This window comes from Carassius gibelio, chromosome A2 (assembly GCF_023724105.1).
Source record: "Carassius gibelio isolate Cgi1373 ecotype wild population from Czech Republic chromosome A2, carGib1.2-hapl.c, whole genome shotgun sequence".
Taxonomy (NCBI): Eukaryota; Metazoa; Chordata; class Actinopteri; order Cypriniformes; family Cyprinidae; genus Carassius; species Carassius gibelio.
The window spans coordinates 13,945,885-13,964,586 of record NC_068372.1 but is presented as its reverse complement, the minus strand read 5'-3'; the positions used below and the strand labels follow the sequence as shown (position 1 = coordinate 13,964,586).

At 36.7% G+C, this 18,702-nt stretch overlaps 3 protein-coding genes across 4 annotated transcripts in view; 2 read left to right on the top strand and 1 right to left on the bottom strand.

The window, feature by feature from the left end:
- The first annotated feature begins 339 nt into the window (after nucleotides 1-339).
- On the top strand, nucleotides 340-3,077 carry LOC128027250 (tissue factor). The gene is made up of 6 exons (XM_052614647.1): nucleotides 340-536; nucleotides 757-880; nucleotides 1,059-1,246; nucleotides 1,354-1,532; nucleotides 1,658-1,823; nucleotides 2,536-3,077. The coding sequence occupies exons 1-6, from the start codon at nucleotides 467-469 to the stop codon at nucleotides 2,667-2,669; spliced, it is 861 nt and encodes a 286-aa protein (XP_052470607.1). The 5' UTR covers nucleotides 340-466; the 3' UTR covers nucleotides 2,670-3,077.
- Nucleotides 3,078-3,405: 328 nt separating this feature from the next.
- Nucleotides 3,406-12,738, bottom strand: abcd3b (ATP-binding cassette, sub-family D (ALD), member 3b). The gene is made up of 23 exons (XM_052614625.1): nucleotides 12,487-12,738; nucleotides 12,252-12,288; nucleotides 11,910-12,008; nucleotides 11,736-11,824; nucleotides 11,298-11,367; nucleotides 10,863-10,960; nucleotides 10,066-10,189; nucleotides 9,880-9,936; nucleotides 9,648-9,790; nucleotides 9,491-9,560; nucleotides 9,345-9,414; nucleotides 7,977-8,074; nucleotides 7,607-7,698; nucleotides 7,363-7,454; nucleotides 6,692-6,761; nucleotides 6,439-6,502; nucleotides 6,251-6,328; nucleotides 6,110-6,175; nucleotides 5,926-6,015; nucleotides 4,659-4,778; nucleotides 4,435-4,539; nucleotides 4,146-4,202; nucleotides 3,406-4,051 (listed from the first exon to the last, which is right to left on the bottom strand). The coding sequence occupies exons 1-23, from the start codon at nucleotides 12,591-12,593 to the stop codon at nucleotides 3,974-3,976; spliced, it is 1,974 nt and encodes a 657-aa protein (XP_052470585.1). The 5' UTR covers nucleotides 12,594-12,738; the 3' UTR covers nucleotides 3,406-3,973.
- A 151-nt stretch (nucleotides 12,739-12,889) lies between these two features.
- LOC128027215 (rho GTPase-activating protein 29-like) overlaps nucleotides 12,890-18,702 on the top strand; it is a 41,922-nt gene continuing 36,109 nt past the window's right edge. The window contains exons 1-2 of one of the 2 annotated variants that reach the window (XM_052614578.1): nucleotides 12,890-13,370; nucleotides 15,544-15,867. In XM_052614578.1, the coding sequence (XP_052470538.1) occupies nucleotides 15,615-15,867 (253 nt within the window). In that variant the 5' untranslated portion in view covers nucleotides 12,890-13,370; nucleotides 15,544-15,614. The remainder of the gene's footprint in view (nucleotides 13,371-15,543; nucleotides 15,868-18,702) is intronic. The other variant, XM_052614588.1, reaches the window with a different exon arrangement.

Here is an 18,702-nt window from a genome sequence, read left to right as displayed (position 1 = left end):
AAATTGCAGATTAATCTCCCATGTCAGAGTTTGGGTGATTGACAGCCAAGTTAAACACAACTAACTTGATTTAATGAATGTCTAATCTTAATTCGCTTGTACAGCACAGTCTAAAGCAGTAACATATAAAATGTTTAATGACAAACTAACATGATGACAGAGCAACTATGGGCAAGCGTCTTTTCGCAGTTTTTAAGTACGTGCTTGTATGCAGAATATCTGCATTCAACCGGTACCCGGATAAACCATATATGGTCATAAGGTGCGCGCTTGCGATGGATGCCTAGTCAGTGACGAAACCCCAAAGTTAATAAGGGGGCGGAGCGCCATTCCTGTCTCATGACGAGTCGTTTCTGCGAGACCTCTCTCACACACTATAAATACTGGACGTGGCTGGAGGATTTAATTAACAAAACTATTCCGAAAGAAAAGTTGGAATAAATCTTTTACGCCGTTATCACAAACGATGGACAGCAAGACTGTAATGTTTTCGGCACTTTTTCTTGTTTGGCTTACGTTCGTAAACGCATCCCCTGGTAAGATTTTAATATTGTTTTTTATTTTTTAAACCTTAAACTAATCCAAAGAACCGTTTACTCCTAGTTTTGGAGTGTACATTAAGGCATGGCAGTGTAGTATAGCAACGTGAACTTTAGGTGTAACATTAGTTTTGTTGTATCTCAAGGTTGAGTTGCAGTAGAAACCATAGCTGTATGATGTCTTTTTGATTTGACTGATGACCTCTGTCCCATTTAGCATCATTGGAAGTGGGCAAGCTTACCAAAGCAAAAAATGTCTCGTGGTCATCTTACAATTTTAAAACAATCCTATCATGGGGACCTAAACCTGTTAACTACACATATACAGTCGAATTCTCAAGGCAAGTACACCCTCTAATTTAAACCGCAGGGCTTCGATTTGTTCTTGCTCTGTATGGTTCATATTGGCATTTATTTTAAAATTCAACTGGTTAATATGATTCAAGTAAATATGTATTGATTGAAACCTTAAAGGACCATTCTAACCAACATGATTTTTTTTTTTTTTTTTTTATGCAGAATTGGTAAGGACCGACAGAGAAACCCTCACTGCATTCGAAGCACGGAGACCAAGTGTGACCTGACTAATGAACTGGACATAAAGGGGGTTTATTCTGCTGATGTCCTCTCTGAGTCTCTGCATGGGTCTTCTGACTATGTGGAGCCTCCATTCTCCAGATCAAAGAAGTTCTGTCCTTATAACGACAGTGAGTGTCCAACCCTGCATTCTCCACTTGTTTACATTAGAAATTCCACCAGTTTTGATTTAAAGCCGTTGCTTTAATATTTATTTGTAAAAATATTTTTCCTGTAGCTTTAATTGGAAGACCTGAGTTTAAGTTGACCCTGAATGAGAACAAGACGATTGTGCTGATCATACACGACCCCATCACTGCTCTGCGCAAAAATGGCAGCTCTCTGAACATCCGTGATATCTTTAAGAAAAATCTCAAGTATACGATTGCATACAACAAGGCTGGAAGCACGGGAAAAGTGGGTATCCGCACGTTTACAAGCTATAGATGCTCATCAACATTACATGCCATGCATTTTGTTTATTTTTTTTAGTAAAAGCCCTCTGAATCCTAATCATTACATGTTTATCGGTCCGTTTTCAGAAAATGAGAATTGTGGATGAGAGCAAAGCAGAGTTCAATCTAGATGAGGGTCAGAGTTACTGCTTCAGCGTGGCAGCATACATCGCCTCCCGAAAAGGAGACAAGAGGGTTGGAGAGTGGAGCCTCCCCAAATGCTCACCACAGGAGAATAAGACTCCATTTGAGGGTAGGTTTCTCATCTAATAGTTGATGGTTTACTTTCACATTTACTAGGGTGTTACACCCATTTTAGATATAGAGGAATGCTTCAAAGGAGTTTCTAAGTATTCAAAATGATTCCACTTTTGCTCTGAGATTTAGCCGTCTAGAATTGGTGTTCTAGAAAACTGTGAGGTTAAGCATGAAGAGGCAGGATCGAGGTCCGTTAGCAGAGTAGAGGAGGGAGGATGACACCCACTGACCAGGGGCCGACAGCTGTGCTGGAACGACTGTTCAGTTGTGTGGGAACCTCTCTTTCTGCACCTGGAGTTTTCAGCCATTCAATATTGAATACTAATTCCTATTATATAATCTGTTTATTTAAAATCTAGATGCCATTTCAAAAAAACACTTAAAGATTCACATTGTTTAAAGATTCCATAAATTGAAACTTCTGTGGAATGGTTATTCAGGTTTTTCAAAAGCTTACAAACTCCCAATATTCATCTGGCTCAATGGCGCTTTATGAATTCATTAAGAATGAATTAACTTAAGTTTTGTTAAATTCTATAGACCTTTTTGCCAAAAGTTTATTAACTTGGCACGTTTCAAGCTAGATGGCATTTTGAAATCGCACACCAACATATTTCTAAACTAAGCTTAACACTTAAGTAGAATGCATTACAATTTATGAAATGACTTTTGTAAAAAAAAGTTAAATTCCTCTTTCTTCTCCACAGAGTATGGACTGGCTGTGATTGGAGGAGCTGCACTCATTATACTGGCTTTTGTAATTACTGTAATCGTTCTGATCGTGGTGTGCTGTAAAAGAGTACGAAGACAAACACTGACGGCCAAAGTAACCATTGTCTAGACTCCGGCATAAAGGAATACTACATTTCTGCAGCTTGAGCTCTGAACAGGATGTACAGCTAGACTGTAACTGTTTTTGCACTGAGCAGTACTGTGTGTGTGTAGCACATCTCCTGCAGTACAGCACTGGACTGGTTTCTGTGAAACACAAGCACTACATGATATGTTGTACATATCAGAATTCTATTTTTATGGATAAATGGAACTTCTTGTTCATTAATGGCATTAGTTTCTTCATAAATGTGTTAGCTGCTTTTTGTATAAAGTTTTATCTTGTAGAAAATATTTAATGCACAATTATTATTTTTTTTATAAAGTTGTTCTTCTAGAAAGTTCATTCGCTTGAGCAAATAAATTATACTTGTTACTTTCTATTTGTATCAAAATTAAACTTCAGTATTTATTGCTATCATTGACTTAAGCGTCGTAATGACTTGTGTTAAAGGACTTGCATTATCAAAAACGAGTATGTACACTGATGCAGTAAATCAGGTTCTTCCCCCATTTAAAAAAAAAAAAAAAAAAACAATGGCAGAGAAGGCATATTCAGATGTAACTTATTCGGAATTAAAAGGAACCGAGAGACACCGAATGGTGAAGAATGTTGCATTCTCTTCCCTGTAGCTCACTCTTGTGGTAAGCTACAGTAAAGATGGGGAAGTGATTCTAAGCTAAAATGGAAAAAGTTGTGAATGTCAAAACAGAAACTTCCAAAGCTGTAACCTATCCTAACGGAAAAAGTACAATTTAAACATTTCTTCACTTATAAAATAATACCACACAAGATATGTTCAATATATGTGATATAATTCAGTAAAACTAATCAAACCGATCTGTAAGGCAGGCACAATGTATCCAATAGATTCTCAAACATATATTATTCGGCTCTGTTATTTAAATAAATTTCCCATAAAATAAAATCCATACAGACAGCACATTACACTTGACTGATGGTAGTTTTCATTTTATCAATACTGTACCAGTGGCATGCAACCGTATGTTATTGACAACTCCGTAATGGCACATGCCAAACACCGTTCCAGTTTCACAAAAAAATCACGACTTCTATATTACAAATGCTTGATTCTTAAAAGGGGTCTCGAACCCAATTTTTATTCCCTACAAAAATCTTTTTAGATGATCTTTTTGCACAGTAACCTCTCCCTGAGAGATATTTATCCACAGTTACAATCCTTTCCCTCAGAAGAAGAAAAGCAGTTATTTCAACAGCGTCTTATAGAGTTACGATTTCATTAGTTTCAGAATGATATTGCTTCAGATCCACATTGAGGTCCAGTTTTACTATTACGATCCAAACTCCACCGTTTCATTCGTGATGGGTTTAAACTCGTAGTTTCCTCTTCCGTCCATGTGCAAGTAATACTGTAGCATAGAGAAACAAGAGTTTAATTTCATAGCACTTAACTTCTATTGAATTCTGCCATCTGTATGATGAAAGCCAAGGGCAGAGTTGTACCTTGTGGTGCTTCCATAGTGATTTCCTGTGGGAGACTGTGAACAGTGTGATGCCAACCTGAAAAAAGGAAACGGATGATTCCAGCTGAGCTCAGGGAGACAGATGTTTCTAAGCAAACTCCCACAGGAGCAACAAAAGTATTCCTCACTCCTCACTTTTGACAGAAAACAAGCATGGTGGGGTGAGCACCTGTTCTAAGTTCTTCTTAATGTACTGAGCACTTGCCTCCAATCGTTCTTTTCTCACACAAACATTTTTGCGCTCATTGTGCATAAGAAGATCTGACTACCTTTCGACAGTGGCTGTAGATGAAGTCCTCCACATCCACGCTCACAGCACTGGTGCACTCATCCAGAATAGCAAACTGGGGCTTGTGGTAAAACAGACGAGCCATCTGGGCAGTTCAATAAAGAGATATGAAAGAATTGGAACTTCTGATCTTATAAAGGCCACATTGATATCAGTCTCAGCCTAAAGAGAGAATGATTGAAAAATGCAAGGATTAGAGCTTACAGCCATCCTCTGCTTCTCTCCTCCACTGAGGACATCCATCCAGTCCTGCACAATGTCCCAGCTGCCCTCTCTCTCAAGGATATGTCCCAGCTGGACGTTGTCCAGATATTCCTTCAGCACCTGACCAGAAGTACACAATATATAATGACCGTAACACTAGAAGCACATTCCCTAAAAGGGACGGTTCACCCCAAAATTCTCAATATTCAATAATTTTCATGTACTAAAAAAAAAAGAAGAAAAAAAAAAAAATTCTATGAAACACAAAAGACAGTGTTTAGCAGAATGTCCAAGTTGTTCTGTTCCAGATAAAGAAAGTAGACCATCGTGCTCCAAAAAGGACAAAGGAAGCATGATAAAAAATAGTAAATATGATTTCTGCGTATGATCGCCATATGATAGGATTCCATACTTGGAATATATCACACATATCATATGGACAAATTTTATGTTGCTTTTTTCCCTTTTTGGAGCTTCAAGCAACATGCACGGCTGGCGCGGAAGTCCGTACGCTGCCTGCGTTCAGCTCATATTCTCCAAAATGGTGCTACTGTGATGTGGAGAGACAAATTGTTGAATAAAGTTGTTATTTTTGTTTTATTCGCATACAAAAAAGTATTCTCGTCGCTTCATAACATTACAGTTGAACCACTGATGGCAGATGGACTATTCTGACGATGCTTACAGTATTTTTCGGACTGTAAGTCGCATCAGTCCAAAAATACGTCATGATGAGGAAAAAAATATATATAAGTTGCATTTATTTAGACCCATGAACCAAGAGAAAACATTACCGTCTACAGCCACGAGAGGGCACTCTATGCTGCTCAGTGTAGACTAAAGGAGCACTGAGCAGCATAGAGCGCCCTCTGGCCGCTGTAGACGGTAATGTTTTCTATTGGTTCATTTCTCTTGGTTCATGTCAAATTAATTTTGATAAATAAGTCGCACCTGATTATAAGTCGCAGGACCAGCCAAACTATGAAAAAAAAGTGCGACTTATAGTCCGGAAAATACGGTAATACTTTTCTGGACTTTGACAGTGTAATTTACTTGGCAGTTAATGGGACAGTCACAAGCCTCCCGGTTTTCATCCAAAATATCTTACATTGTGTTCCGAAGATGAAAGAAGCTTTTACGGGTTTGGAATGACGTGGGGGTACGTGATTAATGACAAGATTAATTTCCCTTTAATGATTGGCCTTCCACATGAACCGTCCCTTTATAACATAACACATTTTGCTGTCCACTTGATTCTGAAACTCACCTGGTCCGATGTCCCTTTCTTCTTTTGCTCTTCATGCGTGTCAGGATAAATCACCTGATCTCTAAGGGAACCCAGTGTCATATAGGGCCTCTGTAGAAAATACAAACAAATAAACCTTTAAAATATTTGTACATTTTCACATTTAACCTGCTGCTATGGAAGACATCGATGTGAACAGCCCCACCTGAGGAACATAGAAGAGTTTCCCTCTCTGTGGTTTTGTGAGTTGTCCTCCACAAAGAGGCCACAGCTGGGGACACAAAGAGATGATATAAGCAAACAATCACACATAAATAAATAAAAGATGTTGAAAATAAGCTCTAACCTCTCCCAGCACTCTGAAGAGTGAACTCTTTCCACAGCCGTTGGGCCCACAGACCAACACGTTTGTCCCAGATGACACCTTAATATAAGGAGGGAAAGGTGGCAATTAGTAAACCAGATCACTAAACCCTGTTTTACAAGCTAAATAACAAGTTTAGACCAGGAGACGTTTATCTATGGAGCACTAACCTCAAAAGACAAGTCACGGATGAGGATGTCTCCGTTGGGCGTCACTAAAGGTATGTGTTCAAACCTGTGGATGAAAGGACACAGCTCAGTTTGAAACACTGAGGATACACCGGGTTAGACGTGATGTCTAAGTTTAGAAAAAGAACAAGCAGGCCTTGGGAACTGAGGATTACAAGAATGCATACATGTTGAGTAGCTAACTATGATGGCTTGGTTAATGTTTCTTTAGTGTGTAGTATGTACTGTAACTTACTTGATAATGTTGTCTGCGATGATGATTTTACCTTTCCCAGGGATAAGAGGGATTTTCTCTACTGAATCATCTGTGAAAAAGAAAGAAAGAAAGAAAGAAAGAAAGAAAGAAAGAAAGAAAGAGAGATACAATACCATTCAAATGTTTGGGTTTATTAAAAATCCATACTTTATTTCAGCAAGGACACATTCAATTGATCAAAAGTTATAGTAAAGATATTCTTAACATTAAATAAATGCTGCTCTTTTGAACTTTCTATTCATTAGAGAAAAGTGAAAAAATAACCGCTTCTACAAAATTATTAGGCAGAACAACTGTTTTCAACATTGATAATTATAAGAAATGTTTTTGAAAAGCAGCATACTAGAATGATTTCTGAAGAATCAAGTGATACTGAAGACTGAAGTAATGATGCTGAAAATTCAGCTTTACCATCACAGAAATAAATTACATTAAAAAATATATATTCAAACAAAAAAGTTATTTTAAATTGCAATGACATTTCACATTATTACTGTTTGACTGTATTTCTGATTAAATTGTTGCAGCCTTGGTGAGAATCTTTTAAAAACGTTCAAAAACGTCTAAATGGATCAATTCCTAGAAACATCTCTTATGTCAAAAATGTATGCTTAAAACAAAACGAACACATATCACACAATAGTCCAGACCTTTGATTCTCTGTGTAACCATGGTCCGTTCATATCTTCCTGAATTCAGCTCCTTGAGGACTTGCTGAATTTCTGTGATCCGTGCAGTGAACCTAATAAATGGATTCAGACGCCAGATAAACACACTTACATACTTAAGCAAATGAAAGACAGACAGACAGCAGGTGAGCACTGATAAGGGTAGAGATAATGGATGGCAAGAGGAACAAGCAAAGAATGTATGTACCCAAGGCAAAGCACTCACCCCGACAGTCTGTTCATCTCTCTGCCTGCCAGGACGATCCTTCCCAGGGCCTGTGCCAAACTAATCAACATCCGCCCACTCTGGTAGTAGTCCTGCAGCGTAGAACAAACATAGAAGAACTTCTATCTTCTGTGCAAACATTTATCTAAGGATATCCTTATTGATCCAATAAAGCCATTTGACAAAGACATCGATAATAAATAAATCTGAAGAGTTCAAAGGTCAGTAATTAAAAGGGAAATTACTATCCTGATTTATATACAGTAGCATATCACCACTGTACAGTAAATGTGATTTACACAATTTAAATGGCTACAATAAAAATACTAAATAAAATATTTCAGCCTTATTAAACTGTGTTCATTCATACTTCCAGGCGCTCAGAGTATGTGCTGTTCACATGTCGCTGGTTTGTGAGGTCCAGGAACGGCCGGCTAATCACCAGGTAGCCAACTGCCATGGCAATGTCTGGAGAATCAGAAAAAAGTAATTTCCAGAGGAATAGTCTACATAATATAAAGTAATATATATATATATAGTAATATATATATATATATATATATATATATATAGTAATATATATACACAGTACAGACCAAAGGTTTGGAAACATTACTATTTTTAATGTTTTTGAAAAGTTTCTTCTGCTCATCAAGCTTGCATTTATTTGATCAAAAATACAGAAAAAATTTAATATTGTGAAATATTATTACAACTTAAAATAATAGTTTTTTATTTCAATTTACTTAAAAAAATATATATATATATATATATTCCTATGATGCAAAGCTGAATTTTCAGCGTCATTACTCCAGCCTTCAGTGTCACATGTAACATCCAGTCTATCACATGATCATTTAGAAATCATTCTAATATTCTGATTCATTATGAGTGTTGGAAACAGTTCTGCTGTCTAATATATTTGATCAATAAAAGGTTAAAAAGAACTGCATTTATTTAAAATAAAAAAAAAATATTTCTAATAATATATATTCTAATAATATATTTTCTTTACTATCACTTTTTATCAATTTAACACATCCTTGCTGAATAAAAGTATTGATTTTATTTTTTTTTAAAAAGAAAGAAAAAAAATTACTGACCCCAAATTACTGACCAGTAGTGTATATTGTTATTACAAAATATTTATATTTCAAAAACATAGCTGCTTCTTTTTTTTTTTACTTTTTATTAATCAAAGTATCCTAAAAAAGTATCACATGTTCAGAAAAAATATTAAGCAGCAGAACTGTTTCCAACTTTGATAATGAATCATCATATTAGAATGATTTCTAAAGGATCATGTGATAATGATCCTAAAAATTCAGCTTTGCATCACAGAAATAAATGATAATTCAAAGTATAATACATTTAAAACAATTATTTTAAATTGTAATAATATATCACAATATTACATTTTTATCTGTATTTCTGATCAAATAAATGCAGGCTTGATGAGCAGAAGAAATTTCTTTCAAAAACATAAAAAACAGTAATGTTTCCAAACTTTTGGTCTGTACTATATATATATATATATATCTGTGTGTGTGTATTTATACACACATGCAAACACTGTGTATATATACAAATAAATAAATATAAATATAAACAAATAAATTGCTCACAGCAAGAACCGAAACATGCATTACGTTAATAAGATTTAATGTGATCCATGTTAACTTGAAGAGTTTATTTTGAATTCTGCTGCCATCTACAGTAGTTGTCCATATCTGCTTACATTTGGCTATGATGCTGTCCACGACACCCATTGAGAAACGAAAGTGTATGAAGCGACTCAAGTGGTCCACCTTAAAAACAAAGAAGCCCGATTAAACGCTTCACCAAACATTGTGTTTAGACTAGTTACCATTTCTCCCCCCTTACCAGTTTCTGGAAGGTTCCAATAATAGTTTGTTTTTCTCTCCTGTTTCCATTGTAGAATGCAATCTCCTCACTGAAACAACATACAGAAACCATGCATCCTTCTTAAAACATCTCAGGAGACAAACAGCCATGCAAAGAGATGGAGTCCCATACATACCTGTTAGTGATGAGGCGAGAGTTGACATATCTGTACTCCCCCTCGTACCTCTGCTCCATTACGGTCATCTTGCCAATCGGTCTGCGCAGTCTTGTCAGAAGCAGACCAGAGAACAACAGATAGCTCAGCAAACTAGCGGGACCCTGCAGAGGAGCCGGCAGAGTTTTCAAACTTAACACAGTAGAGACTGAGGCGCTGAATTAGCCAGTGATTGCCTTGAAACAACACTTACAAGAGACCCGATGGCTGTGTTCAGTTTGAAGATGTAGATCAATATGTCTAGTAGAGGCTGCAGGAAAAGGGAAAGTAATCAAGGAGGCTCAAACTGAAGACATCCTTAATTATGGTTCAGAATGACAGGAAATGCTTTGCTTTTTCACGTTTTGGTTGTTCCACATTAAGGGTCCCTCTGTATTACCTTGCTGATGTTGGAATAGAGGTCCACCACACTGTTACAGAACTTCTCCACGTCTTGAGTTATCAGCTGGTCGGGGTTGGCGATACGGTTGTCCAGGTTGCCAATCTGATAGTATGTGAACCCCCTGTTGTAAGATTTAGTGTTGTAGCAGATATCATTAAAACAGTAGCAAGCAAATCTTCAACCAGAACTTAAGAATTGAATTTCCTGTCATTTCAGTGTGACGTCGAATTGGATTGACCAAATCTCACAGGATGTTACACTGGAAACTTAATTGGAATACACTAAATTATAATAATAAATAAAAAAGACAGCATTCTGGAAAATATAACAATAGTTACTTATAGACTTCAGGCGCGTTAGACATTTTACTAAATATAAGTAACTTTGCAACTATATGTCATCTAACTCATTGATTTGCAACTGCATGTCAACTAACTCTCATTAAAGTATTAGTAGGCTTCTGGTGTCATTAGTTTCCAGTTATTTTAGCTGCAAAAAAAACAACAGTATTTTATGCTCCTTCATGTTGCAAAATGGTATCATAATCATATTTATTTAATTCTATTTCTTTTATTGTTGTAATCAAACACTAGATTGCTGCACAAATCATTTAATGCACTTTGTTATTCTCAAAGTTTTTTACTAGCAGCTAATGAATCAGAAGTCTGCCGCAGTCACAGAAAATAGTTCTGTTGTAAAAATACAGTGGATAAGAGGAGAAAGACAATATAAACAGAGTTGACTAAAATAGACAAAAATAGAACAGAAACAATCGGCTAATGAATATAACTTACATCATATAGTCATTGTAAAGATGATTGGTAAGTCTCACTCTGAAACACAGCTTCAGTTCGTTCAGTCCCAGCTTTAACAAGTTATTCACTAGAGATATCTGACATAAAACACAAAAACAGATATGCTTTAAATACATTGTATTTAATGTATTTATATATATGTTAATATATATGACATATGTACAGTTAAAGATATTACATTCCTACAGCTGCAGAAAAACAATGTTTACTAAAATATGTCTGCGCATTATCTTTAAATAACACATAATTACTGTTTATGATATACTTTCTACATTGTGAGATGATATGATCCCTTTATTACTTAATACTGAGAAATAAACATTACATTATCTTATAAACAACTTGGGTAAAGCCTTTTCAACCGGCTTACAAAAATAGGACACAGTAACCCTGTGTAAAGTTTAGACAACTCACAAAAGGCATGACTGTGATAAAGTTGACCAAGTATCTTTTGAAAGTGGTTGTCGAACGTCCAATAATCGCACTGCAAAGCACACACACACACACACACACATTAAAGAACAGTCATTTTGTGCTCGTAGTCTACACACAGTACAGGAAAAACAGGACAGACAGCATTTAAGTGATCTGGCACGTTCTGCTGGCAACGACATCCAGAGGAAACCATACCACTGAGAAATGCACTTCAAATATAACAGATAAAGGAAAAGACACCTTTTAGTAATATACATAAACCTTCATAATCATGATTGAAGATCAGATATGATGCACGTGCATATTAAAAAACATCCCTGAATGTTAAGGAATTATTTGAGAAGCACACACAGCACATGAGACCGTAGTCTCACAGCACGTGCTCAATGTGACACAAGGATCTAAAATCCTGAATACCTCTCAATCATGGTCCCATTATGTATAATCCAGACGTCACAGTAAGTTCTGGCCATGAGCATGACGGCGATTAGAAGCAAATATCCTGACTGGAGACAGAAAACAACCAATAATACTGCTGTTTATTTACATTTGGGCACAAAATCTTGTACAAAGTTTGAAACATACACTGACCTCTTTGCAAAAGGCTTGTGGCAACAGGATTTTCATGATATGCCAAATGCGCCTGAAGAACACCTTGTCCACTGAAGTTTTGTCAGTCTTTCTATCCTTCTGATAATGTTAAAAATAATAGCAATTATAATCACACACAGACATATATATATATATATATATATAGACACACACACACACACACACATTCATACTTATACTGTATACAAAATAATAATAATAATGATATGCAAGAAAAAAAAAAAAAAAAAAAAAAAAAAATTATATATATATATATATATATTACTTGCATACAATTATTATTATTATTATTATTATTATTATTACATATACTGTACTTACATCATTGTCCAGGAGTGGTTTTGATGCTCCTTTCTCTCTACAAATAAACACAGAGATAAGGCATAAGAAAACAACAAGCTTTGAAATCAATGACGCCGAGTTTCAATGTAACTCATTTTCAGAAGCACGTTAACATCTAAATAAATTAATGCGTCAATGATATTTCAATGTCGAAGAGGTTACATCGTACACCGGGTAAATAAATGGCAACAGGCATAAGAAGTAATGATCTTACCCACTGGTTTCCGAAGACAGTCTTTGTTTTAATACGTACACGGCGAACAGCAAGGCACCTGCGATGGAGGAATTGCCGGCTGTCAGATACTTACTAACAGCCGCCATGTTCAAAATGAAACCAATCAGGAAGCGACGGCACGCAAGTAAGGTCCCACGCGGTGGATTTCCTCCTGTTTTCTCAAAGCACGACTGTCAGCGAGGAGCTTCTATAGATCTGCTCATGTCTAAGCTTAGCTCACACATACACACATGAGCACACCTCAGAAACATCACACAAACGGATGTACAGTTTATACACACGACTTGAAACATTCAGCCGCGAGGTGTCGGCAGAGTCACGTCATTCTTCAAGTTATTTTGCTACGTTTAGCACTTTACTTTGTATTTATTTCTATTTACATATCTATCTATCTTGCTTTATTATTCTGTTGTGTACTGGAACCTAAGATAACCATTAAAAAAAAAAGTCTTTCTTTTTCATCCAAAGTGTTTAAAGGATGTATTTTATCACTGAGCAGTTAAATGCTAGATAGAATGCTGACCGTCATAGCTAACGTATCACCCTAATGTCATCTCTACGAAATAAAACCCCATTCATTATTACTGTACACAATTCCAGTCTCAGAGCAGCACATGTAATTTTGACAAGGAAAAAAAAACAAGGGGCTTGTTCTGCCGCACTTCGCCAGCCAATAGGAAGTTAGCTTTGAAGGCACGTGAGTGAGTTTTGGGTCAGTTCAGTGCCTCGGTAAGTTTTTCTCCCGACAGTTGTGATGCGAAGAGCCGTCCGTCTGCGAGCGACTCTTTTGAGATTGTTTTACGGATTTACAAAGGATTAACCCGATTAATTCTGCAGTATGATGTTCCCCATAAACTATTCAAGTAAGTACCACTCGTTTGAGACACTCTAAACACAAGTCATTGTTAAAGAGTATGTGTGAACTGTGAAGGCGTTAGCTAGCAGCGCTAAAGTGTGAAGCAGCGATTAAGTGGATAACATTTATTATTGAGAGGTATTAGTTATTAAGGTCGGTTTGTCACAACATATTACTCCCTAACAGTCAAATTATACACTTAATCAAAACACAAAACGTAAGTGTGTTTTAATGCTCATATTATGCTCTTTTAAAAAGCCAAGCCTGTCAAGCCAAATCTGTACATTTCATTTTGACTTAAATCCATCATTGGTTCTGTTACACCTCGTGTCTGTTTATTTTATTATTATTATTTTTTATTTTTGTCAATTTCCTCTCGTATTAGTGAATATGGTTAGTTTTGAGTGACAGGTGTCAAGCCCATGTTAAATGATAAGATCGGTGCATTGCTCGCATTCTGCAGTAGAGGTGCGTCACCTGTACACAAAGGCTGTCACGTAATCATATTGCCCAAAAAAACAGCCTGGACTGCAAGAATTACATATGAATGGATGATGCATTCGTAGATAATTGGGTCAGGGTAATCTGAGGTTTTGAGTTCTAGTTGTTCCTAGATCATCATAATGATAGCGAAGAGCTTGAATGAGAGCCCTTTTGGGGCTTTTGAAACTGGTTTAAAAAATTCAAGTGTGTGTTTGCTTAGAAAGGCAACTCTGATATTTTGATTAATTTATAACATGGCAGGATGAATTACATTTTCAGTATGTTAATAAGAAGAAGTGGTTCCTGTAGGTGATGTTTTTATACATCCAAACTAAATCAAAATTGACTTAACACAGGGCTAATCCATCTGGAGCGACCAAGGCTGAGGTACAGTAACTTACTAAGGCCCACATCAGTGGGAAGTTATAGATCAGGCTTGTGGGATTTGAACTTAAAACCTTCAGTTACCACTTCAGGGTGCTCATTTATAAACAGGGTGCTCATTCATATAAGGCACATACAATCAGATTAAATTCTAAATGCCATGGATTTCATTCTGTCAAAAGTGAGGAACAAATTGGAATTTATAAATGCAGAAATGTATGTGAGTACATATTAAATGCATATTATTGTTGAATTTTCATCAGTCATAACTTCAGTCGTCAGTGTCACATGATCCTTCAGATATCATTTTTAATATGCTCATTTGGTGCTCAAGAAACATTTCTTCTTATTAATAATGTTAATAGTTGGGCTCCTTAATATCTTTGTGGAAACCATTAAACATTGTTTTCTGGATTCTTTGTTCAATAAAAAGTTCAAAAGAAAAAAACGTTTTGTAATATGTAACCCTGGACCACAAAACCGTTCTTAAGGCGCTGGGGTTTATTTGTAGCAGTAGCCAAAAATACGTTGTATGGGTAAACATTAGTGATTTTTATTTTATGCCAAAAATCATTAGGATATTAAGTAAAGATCATGTTCCATTAAGATGTTTTGTAAATTTCCAATTGCAAATATATTAAAACTTAATTTTGGATTATTAATATGCATTGCTAAGGACTTCATTTGGACAACTTCTTTTGCACCATCAGATTCCAGATATTCAAACAGTTGTATGTCGACCAAATATTGTCCTTTCCTTATTTATTCATCTTTCAGATGATGTATAAATCTAAAAAAAAAAAAAAAAAAACAGTACCCTTTTGACTGGTTTTGTGGTTCAGGGTCACATATAATGTTTTTTTCCCCTCTCTGCCACTTTTGATCAGTTTAATGCGTCCTTGCTGAATGGTAACGTTTCACAGTTTCCACAAAAATATTAAACAGCAAAAACTGTTTTCACCATTTTAAGAAAAAGTAATGTTTCTTAAAGCAATACCTTTGGTCCCCATTGACATCCATAGTATTTTTTCCATACTATGTAATACAGTGTACAGTAACTGTGAGTAAATAAAGACATAATTTTCATAAATGGATGAATTATTCCCTTAATAAAGAGATATTTCAGGGCATTCTGCAGATGGATTTGATGCCTGTCTACATATTACACTTAGATTTAACAAATAGTTCACAGGAACATTTCACAAACTCTACATGAAAAGTTCACATTCTACATGAGTTTATAAAGCCAGCCCCTGATCCTAGGCTTAGCTGTATTAATTGATCCTCAGCTTTTTGTCTCGCTTTGCTTTCAGCTCTCCACTGGCAGGAGGGCGCTTGGATCAGCGGCTGAGGCGGCTTCGTGACGGCAGAAGCGGCTGCTGGAATGTTCCGTCAGGGCAGTAACAGTGGGAATAAGCGCTTGACAAGTGGTTTCTCCCAGCCCGGCATCCCTGGGTCCAACAAGACTCTAGAAATGGGCCGTAGCTCTAAGACGAACCCTCTCAACGCTATGGGCCTTGACCACACCACCACCACCACCCCTGGAGGGGACCCCGACTACATCATGCAACTGGTCACTGATGTGCGCAAGTTCTCTGACGTGCTGCTGAGCCTAAAGGAGGCTTTTCACTCCAAAGGTGAGCTTCTACTTAACGCTCGCTACTTCAGATGCTTGCAAAAGCGCCTTGTTGCTGTGCAGCTGTGGTTGATGTTGTGGTATCGCCCGTTTCTTTTTAAAAGTGAATATGGGTCAGTCTATGCTGATGTAGAAGGCTTGCACGATGTGTTAGTGTTTCTCATTCCCATCACTGGAGGAGTGCCACATCTGTCAGGATGCCACGGGTAAACTCCTGGCTATCCTGCTGAGAGGGTTTCTTTTCTGCTGCACAAGGCATCTCTGATATTTGCCTCCTTGTGGTAGAACCCCCCCCACCAAAAAAGAGATATGACTGCACTTGATACACTGAGCCGGTTGTTGGTTATTTCTGTTTGCATTTTAAGGCACTTAATGGAGAACTATGGCTTCCTGTTCTGCATTATTGGAAACAGCTAGAAGATTGTGTTCCTGTGAGAGTTTTCATTTTAGAGAAATGATGAAAGAATGAAAAGCCGCTATTATGTTATCTTCCACAGTAAATAAATCATTTATGACTGACAGATCTGTGGAGTATAGATAGTTACTGGCCAATTATGGTCTGTGGCATATACACATTTAAATACTTTCCCATGTAAGAATAGCCAAACTGTCCCACCCCCAGCAGAGAATGATGATGTTTTTCTTCACAAAAAGCATTTCACCACCTAAAATGGTGGTCAGCAGCTAAACAAGTTTGATAGCGATAGATTTGCTATTTCCGTCCTAAATATGTTTATGTGCACTGTGAATGTGTTTTTTTTTCTTGGTCAAATTTAAGCAATAATTCATCTTTTTCAAATGTCTTTTAAACACTTTAGTCCCACTGTTATAATTGTTCCAGTTTATTTTTTGCAAAGTTCAGCTAACAGACCATCACTACTGGTCAAACAGTTGAGGGTCAGTAATATATATTTTTTTCTTTTATTGAGCAGGGATGCTTTAAATTGATCGAATGTGACAGTAAATAATAAATATATAATAATAAATATATAATATGTAATGTAACGGATTTCAGTTTCTAATAAATGCTTGTCTTTTGAACTTTCTATTCATCTAAGAATCCCGAGAACGGCATTGTTTTCAACATTTATAATAATAGGAAATGTTTCTTGAGGCAAAAATAAACGTATTAGACTGATTTCTGAAGGATCTGAAGACTGGGATTCAGCTATGCCATCTAAAGTGCATTTTTAAATGTATTAAAATAGAAAATTGTTATTTTAAATCTTAATACTATTTCATATTATTAATATAATATTTTATTTAATCTACAGTATATATATATTGTGTAGCATTGCAGGTGACCACAACAAAAACTTAACACAAATACCAGCAATACAAATGAAATGAATAATCACAATAATCCAGATCAAGATTTGGTGCATATTTAGTGAATATGAACAGCTAATTTGGTTTCTCAGTAGTTCTGTCAGTGCACAAGGGATTCCAGCTGCTTTTATAACAAATGTTAAACTGTTTGGTTAAGTATTGATGAATGAGATTCTCCACACCAGCGTCTGTCAAAGTGGCCCAGTGACACTTCCCACAAGCACATGCTTTTGACCTCCCCACTCTCCCACCGACCCTGCACAGAGATTGACCATCACAGCTCTCCTCACCTCCCTGGCTGTCTTTTTCTGCTAGCTAGGATCTACAAGGCAGCTAGGAGGAACGCTACAGGAACTCATCTGCGTGCTTATCTGCTCTGCAGTCTGAATGCACGTCACACGCGAGATCTTTGTAGCCACAATGTGGTTCATTTAAGCTACAAAAGCTAGTGGCTTGTAAAGTGTTTATCAGAAAACTGCAGTCTCAGTACGTTTTGGTCTAGTGTTTATATTGATGACTATGATCATCACTTTGATCGGTGTGACCAAACTCTTCTCGTTCCGTGATTCCTCCTCCGCCATGAAGCCCCCTCCTCCTGCATACCCCAAATTCCTTCAGAACAAATGTTCACTTGTTGCTATGGTGCCTTCGATTGACTGTTGTTAGGTGTGCGACACATGAAAAATGACTCTTCCTTGCCGAAATTTCAGAATGTTTTCAAAGGCACTTTTCACCTCGGTTGTTTGACGTTCTGGCTTGCCGGGGAATTAATAAGAAGTGAAAAGTTGTCATAGTCAAATTTTTCTTAAATGGTTAAATGGTTTTGTAGGTTCCTCCTTTCAGATCAACATCTTTCCCGGTAAAACTCTCCGGCTGCTGTGCACATCCTTTTTGTTGTTTCTTCTGTCAAAACACATCCGAGAGCCAAGCCTAGTTTGATTTTTTGCTTTGAATCCAACATTGAGATGTTTTTAGTGTAATGCTGAACTCCCGTGACAGTTGGACATTCAGAAGGGTGGGGTGTTTTTACTGGAAGGGCTAGGCTAAATATCAAATAATTCCCTCTGTGATTTTAGAGAAACTCGTCCAGAGTGAGTGGAAGTGTATTGTGGCCTGTTGACGCTCATCGTGTGGGCAGATGAAAGAATGCGCTGTTCTGTTGTGAGGAAGAGGTTCTTTTAAGTGCCCTGAGTTTGAAAAGTGCTGTGATAACAACCAGGAAGTTTTATGTTCTTCCAAGACAGATTTGGCGTAATTCAGATAACAAAATTCAGTGTTTGTCTTTTATATAAACGTACAGAATTGATTCAAGGTGACTTTTTGTTTGGTTGAGGCTACTTTTTTAAAGTGTAGTGCACCACCAGTCGCGAGTTCGGACACAGCTAGTCATTTTTTATTATTACTGTTTCCAACAGTTTAAAATAATAGTTACGTCATCAAAGCATAAGATGAAATAACATAACAAATAACACAAATTGAAGTTTGACATATTATATAGTGCCCAAAC